At 37.7% G+C, this 7,520-nt stretch overlaps 1 protein-coding gene across 1 annotated transcript; it reads right to left on the minus strand.

Moving 5' to 3' along the window:
• Positions 1 to 133: 133 nt before the first annotated feature.
• rwdd3 (RWD domain containing 3) lies at positions 134 to 6,344 on the minus strand. Its single transcript, XM_080491917.1, has 5 exons — positions 6,124 to 6,344; positions 4,451 to 4,683; positions 4,017 to 4,241; positions 2,516 to 2,634; positions 134 to 2,387 (listed from the first exon to the last, which is right to left on the minus strand). Exons 1-5 carry the CDS (start codon positions 6,206 to 6,208, stop codon positions 2,273 to 2,275), a joined length of 777 nt encoding a protein of 258 aa, XP_080348043.1. The 5' UTR covers positions 6,209 to 6,344; the 3' UTR covers positions 134 to 2,272.
• Between the last annotated feature and the right edge of the window lie 1,176 nt (positions 6,345 to 7,520).

The following is a 7,520-nucleotide window of genomic DNA, read 5'->3' on the forward strand; positions in this document are numbered from 1 at the left end:
TTGAGTCTGGTGAGTTTATTTTTGGACATGTGGGAAAGCCGGAGCTTGGCGCCCCTGCTTTGTGCAGATGAAGTAGTGAAATATTGATGCAACATGAATCTAGGTTCATCCTACAAGAGAACATGACTTGTTTGGGGACAGAAAGGGAACCTTTAATTTCAGGTGAATTTTTCTAGAGGTCTTGTTTATAAGTGACAGCAGTTTTGCTAAAAAATATACTGGACTGATCAAAAAACATTCCGTGTAATACATTAAAGACAAGGAGCACTGTGGCAATTAAATGTAAAAAATCATCAATCTGATCTTGCACTTGTGCATTGAGGGGTTAGTTTGTACATTTTTTGTTCTGTTAACAATTTACACACAATATCAGCTGGGCAAAAAAAAAAGAAAATCCAAATCCAAATGGGATGTGCCACATCACTCTGGTAATTTGTAAATGAGACTCAAAAATATCTAAAAGTATTTCTAGAGTTTTGCAATTTTTTCACTTTTTTTAAAAAATTTTTTTTAAACAAAACAGTCACATAGTTGTCAGATATATCAATCACCCGATATAATACATTCATTTAATATTATCAGTCACGTTTACACTTCAAATATTTTATTTGTATATTTCAATGTATGAACAATTTCAAACATTCACTATTGCATGTTTTTATTATAATTTCAACTTCATTTTGTGGGCGGAAAATTATATTTTTGTTATTTTTACTTGAATCGTGAGTTTAGCCAATACAGTGAATTTTGGTTCTGTGTGCAATTGTTGTATCTGAATAAGAATAAAGTCATCAAATAAATCCCCTACAAGATTAGTTTTCCGCAAACTGGAAGGTTCATGAAATGAGAAGCAAGCTTTCAATGTGAGTCTGGTCTTCATCCAGATTAGGGTTTTCATCCACAGCTTCACCTTTAACTAAATGACTAAAGACAAACCGACTGGTGACTTAAGAGAGAATCTCAAAAGGAGCATCTTGCCAATGGTGCATGGGTTTTGTGCAACATGTCATCTTCAGGCAAATTCAGGCAGGTGGTTCAGCTGACAGTCTTACAAGATTGTTGCAAAATTGCATGAAAATAGCTTCTAGTTCTTCGATTTTCTTTCAGTTGAGTGCCTGCAGCTACTTACAGTGCAGTGGCATGCTCAGGAAACCTCAATCACTCCACAGTTACAGCTGCAATGCCATGGACAGGCTGGTTTGGTACCAAACTAAGTAAAAGAACTTGGCACACTGATTATTTCATATGCTAATATGTCCACATGACATCTGTCTGTTTCTATGAGTATATGTAAATGTGTGACTCCATCTTTTGTCACATATACATATGGCTATATTCTTCATTTGTGTGGATGTTTCCATGGTTACATGTGTAAATGTTATGTGTAAACTGTATATGTAACATGCTGGCTGAGTTTTTAACTAATAGCCCCTAACAAATCCATTGTATGCTGAACATTCCTTTAAATAATCTGAGCTGTTTTCAAGTCAGCCACAAGGTGGAGCCAATCTCAAGGTTTTCTCTTTCAAATCCTTCAATAAAAAATAATCCTGTGCCTAAAACCACCAGGTGAGCCAGAATGAGAATCAAAACAAAATGTGGTACCAGTGTTTAAAAAGCAACAACAACAGTTTAGCTGCTGTAGCTGGTAGTGTAAAATTAATAAAAAATCTATTAGGAATAAAGTAAATAGTGCATACCGGGAGAATTAAAGTCTATATTAACCTGATAGTTGATCAGCAAGGTCACTTGCAGCATTTTTAACGTCGTTTGTTGAAGGACTGTGTTCCTAATCCCTCAGGCAGGAATATAAGATGCCTTCTGTGAGGAATTAGAGACACAAAATCTGCTTTGCTCCTAAAGTTATTGGAACAACTAGGCAGGTTATTTCTTACTATTATGGTGTGTTGTTGAAAACAAAACCATTTTAAATGGTAGTCTATTAGTATATGATGCGGCCTTTAAGGTTCTGGTTTTTAATATACGAGTACATTTGACATTTCTATGGATTTCTAACGCTTCTTTCAGAACTTATGGTCTCCGGAGGCTGAAAACCAATCCCCCTGAAGGGACATTAAAGCTCTCATAAATGAAAGACTGGTTTCTGAATCCATTGTATGGGAAAATGAGGAAGCGATTCAAACATGAGCAGTATCAAAGTGCTCTTTTTCTGTACATCAGGTCCTTTGTATTTATCAGTTGATGCTACCACACAGGTATTGTTGCGTTGACAGTCGAAGGAATTATGGAGTTGGCTTTCGCTCTTCTTGGGTCAGTCTTTTAGTGAAGAGAATATGCACTGGTAAAGATCAGCCATGTGAAGATGTTCGAATGCTGCAGTCAGCTCTGTGACAGAGTCGTAGTTCCTCACTATAAAACCCTGAAGGCTGAAAGACAGAGAGAGAGAGAGAGAGAAGAAGGGGGTGGGGTGGGGTGGCGGCATGAGAGCTACTTCAACACCACTGTGTGATCAGAATATAAGGTCTGAGCTCAGTCACCTGTCTGCGATCCATACCTGTGGTGGCTAGAGGAAGAAGAAGGTGTTTCGATAAGAACCTTCATCATCCTCTCCTTGCATTTCTTCCCTGAGGAATCCACGTCCACCTTCACCGTCTTCAGCCGGTGACAAAACTCCTGGAGACAGATGACCAGTCAGGCCTCCTCACTACTGTCACTTATCAGAAAGAAACACACAACCTTTACTCGCATGTCAAACAAGAGCTGGAACTTGAGAGTTTCCGTTGTTGCACAGAGCAGTTTGTCTCTTGAGATCTGTCAAATAATGTTCTGAACTCCTGGGGGGACCTACGTTTACTGAAGGTCGGCCTCTTAGAATAAGTAAATAAAATGTTTTACATTTTCAATCTGGTAAATTAGTTTCTGACTCCTCAAAATCTCATACAGATAAATAGAAAGTATTTACAGATATTTCAATCAAATGGTGATCAAAGCTGTTTACAAAGAAGTGATAAAATTCCATAACATTCTTTCTCTATCTGATCTGTGAGTTTTCCACCAGTTATTTCTTTCATTTGGTTTCCCACCGTGAAGTTGTGTCACCGCTGACCTTCAACCACACTGTGCATGTGAGCGAGAAACAGACTTCAGAACTTACATTCCAGGGTTGTTTTTGATCACACTGGGGGCCGTAAGGACTGTGAGCCTTTATGATTTTTAATTCGGCTTCAAACTCGCTACTGTGGGCCATAAATGACATTTATTAACAAGCACCAGTTAGAGCTTTCTACTTGTATTTATCATTGCACTGAAATATATTTGGTCCTCATTATTACATCACATTAAATGCAGAAATTGTTTGCAAAAACAACAAGTTATACATTTTTTTGTTTTTTTTTGAGACTTTGACTTTTGAGTATAAATTTATAGGAAAATATATACAAAATTAATTCAAAAATACTGCAGAAACACAATGTTGAAAATGTACAAAACTACAGAGCTAAATAAACAGATGATTTAATTACAAAGCATGATATTTAAAACGGACAAAAATGGCTGATTTCATGTTTTGAAATGTCAATATCATTGGGTGGAAGTTTGAAGCAGGAATTGAAAAGTGAGGAAGTAAAAAATCTGGAAAGCTTCCAGGTTCGAAAACAAAAAGCATTTCTACCAGGTGCAAAGTCGTATTGTGGTTTATAAACTAATGAAAGAACTTTTTATAGGTGCAAAAATTCATGGTGCAAATCCCTCTTTCTGATCTTTGTATTCATGCAGCTAAATCAGGAATTAGCTGTAATTGGTGAATTGTGTTGGACTGGAAAAATTACAGTCAGCATGCTTTCGTCTCTGTGTTGCATTGCAAAACAATGACTGGAAATGTTTTTTGCAATTTTGAAACATTTCGCAACTTCTTCCTTCTCGGCTTTGATTTAGTGCTGCTATATCTAATGTGAGGTGCATTAATGCCTCTCCCAACCTTTGAAGCAACGATCAGCACCTCTGGTTTGTCTTTGTTTGCTACATAAAAGCAGTGTTGGCTGTGTTGGGGCAGTTACCTTGATGTTGTGCCTGGCTCCCTGCAGGATCACTAGTATACTTTGTCCCAGTAATAAAGTCCCGGCCAGTTGCAGCTGCTGACTCCAGCGCTCCAGCAGTCCAATGTAACGGTTCCGAGATCGCATGTGATCCAGCTGCAGCACCGTTGTCCACTCATCCTCTTTTTCTCTCGGTTTCACTGTCTCCTCTCCTCCTCTGCGGGCCTCTGTCAGCTCCACGCACTCCTGCAGTACACAACACAGACTCAGAGCATTAGTTAAGTTGGTTTCAAAAACCAATGAATCACTAGACTTTTAAATACTCTGTAATGACTGAAATACCAAATGCTAATTTCCTAGGAAAAAACTAAATGCATAATAAACAGCTCTGACACAAAACTGAGCGGTTGGGGGTTATAGTCCAATAATAATGAGGACTGATCATCCAGCTTTACCTGGAAGAATTCCACCAGCTGGTGTATCATCGGCTCTGCAGGTAACTCTGACGCTCGTTCCTGCAGCTTCTGCCTGACGCTCTGACACTGAGTCCGGGAGAGAGCGGTGGAGGACACAGAGATGTCGGGGGGGCGTGACGGGTAGCCTGGGTGCAGGTGGAAAAGCAGACTCGCGTCGCACGCCTCCTCTCCTCCACCGGTGCAGTTGATTTGGACAATGAGGCCATCCTGACCTACAAGCACAATGAACAGACAGAATGGGCTTTTTCTTTAATCAGTACTTTTTCACTGAAATGAGTCACTTAGCATAGAAACAAATACAAAGTGTGTTTTAGTGAAGGTGCTCTGGAATGTAAATATAAGAGCAAAGGACAAATATGAACAGAATATCAATGACTTGTGCTATGTAAAGTGAAGCAACTGATTATAAAGGGCTGGGATTAAAGTGCTCGGCGAGAGGTCTTGATTTTAAAGTGTGAGTAAAACTAAATCTGAAGGGTGAGCAGTGTTGCATCTACAGCACAGGATTCTGAGGAGTGACAGTTTTCCCAATTATCCTATCAGCAGGGTGAGTATTGACCTCGGCCATGACAGCACCAGATGAGATGCTCATCGAGATGGAAATCAGATGAGAATGGCCTCCATAATAGCCGTGTAGGAGTAAAGTATTATTCTCTAAGGCAGGATGAACATTGTTTTTAGCTGCAAAAGGAACTTTGTCATCGTGAGTAGTGAGTGTTTTGTATTGTGAAATGTGACAGCAGTGTCAGAAACAGCAGACTGACGCAGCAGTATCTCAGAGCACAGATTGTTACCACTGAGGGGGTCACTGCTTTAAGACTTTACTAATGACATGCTATCATTTACTTAAAACTATTGCACCAGACTCATTTCAAATTCAAATTGAGTGGTAAGTGACAAATACAGTAAATGTAGAACTAAACATTAATATTTAGCTTCAATCAACATGCATGCATGCATCTTATTTTAGCATAGAAGGGCACCTTTTAACCCACAGAACAGCCAACAATGGTTAATTGAAGTTAGAAAAATTCATTCATATAAACCGGTTTAAACTGAACTGAATTTCCAAGCATACATTTGTGAAACAAAACCTACCAGCCAATAATGTAAGGGATGTTACTTAAAGGTTTTCAGTGGGATCAAAAATCTGAAGTCTGACCGTAGGCTCAGTGGACTCACTCCATTGTTTATCAGCCTTTACTACTAAATCTTGTATTTCATTTAATCAAAAAGAAAAACAGGATTAAATCAAGTATACATGCCACCAAAAACTGCTTTTGGGTGTAAATTAGAGGATTAAGTCCATGTAGGATGCTGTTAAGTTTGAGTGGTTTGGATAAATCAACTGAATGTCCACAGATTTAAGGGTTTAAATTCTTATTTTGACTGACAGCATCTTTACTGAACCTGTGTGTGAAAAATGTTTTAATTGAATGTTACTTTCATCTCACATCAGTGCTCAGAACAGCTGCCAACAAGTAGAAATACATGAACATCGTGAGTTCTGACTGAAATGAAAATGAAGGGCTTGAAATCATTGAGATGCATGAGTCAATGTGGTTTAACAGCACGTGGTTTTTTGTAACTGAATGAATTCAGTATCTTGAGGAATGATCATCCTTCCTCTCTGGTGTTTGTTGTTAACTCACCAGACTGCTGCAGCAGAACAAACTCTCCCTCTCCGCAGTAAATAGACGATAAAACAGAAACTTCCTCTAAAGCAGCCTCGGACATTATCTTTGAAGCAGCATCACGAAGCTTTAAACTGTTTGTATCCCTGAAACAACACCAGGCATGTCACCAAACACTCAGCTACACTCCCAACTCTCGTCAAGCTCCATATTGACAGCTGTGTCCGTTTGTCTCTACTGTCCGGGTAGTTTCACATGCACATAATCTTTGTTCCGCCTCGTAGGCAAGCGCCTTAACGTTCTTTCACACTTTACTTCTTCTGAATTTTAATTTTATATTTGCACTTATAAATGTGTAATCTGAATTACTATTGATATGTGGGTATTTTTTAAGTAATAATAACTATTATACTGTTTACCAACAGAACAATGTCCAGCTTCCTCTCTTATTTCTCCTGCTTTGTGAGGTTTTAGGGAGATACTTTGATTTTAAAAAGGAAAAAACGGAAAATAAAACTGATATTCATTAAAAAAAAAGATAGACATATCCAACGACTCACACATACAACCAAAGTTGTGCATGAACAGTTTTTCAGTAGGCTGAAAGGATTAAAGGCCCTATAGTGAACCGACCAAGGTATGTTTTGTTAGTTTGATTTGTTGGCAAACAATCAGAAAAAACAAAAAACACCCTTTTTTCGTGGATTTTGCCAAAAAATCAAACTAACAAAAGGTGCCTTGGTCAGAGTGCAGTTATTTATATTTTTGAAAAAAAATTTGGGTGTGGAATAGCAATCTATGCAGGACAAAAATCTTACTATTTTTCACAATGTTTCCTCAATGGTAACAAATACAAAAACAGGTAGAGTATAAATATCATTGGCTTTTATATTACATTTAAATTACTTATCCTAATACATAAATTTGTGCTAAGCAAAATCATTGTGAAAATATAAATATGTAAGCTAGATGTTTTACAGAAATGTAAAGAGAGCCGGTGGGAGGTGGGATTTTTCTCTCTTTTAAAAAAAGTTGTTTTAAATTTATCTCAAAATGCTAATCTGTATGTGTATCTATGAGAAGACATAATTAAGTCTGGTAAGTCCTATCGGTAACTTCTACACATTTTATTTTCTTTCACAGTTTTTTTTTTTGGTGGTGTCTTTGCATGTGGACATGAACATGTGATGACTTTATGTCAGCCATATAGATGATCATAACTTTAAAAAAATATATATTATTACATTTGTACATATACACACAGTTAAATAAATGTGCCCACATCCGTCACAGCTATAGTGTATATAAACTCACTAATACTCACAATAAAGAGTGAAAAGGAATAGAAAACCGCAAAGCTGATTTGATGTAACGCCTCCTTCTATACCTCAGTTACTAGTTCTTGTGTTCTGAAT

The sequence above is a fragment of the Lipophrys pholis genome, assembly GCF_963383615.2.
Source record: "Lipophrys pholis genome assembly, chromosome: 2".
Taxonomy (NCBI): Eukaryota; Metazoa; Chordata; class Actinopteri; order Blenniiformes; family Blenniidae; genus Lipophrys; species Lipophrys pholis.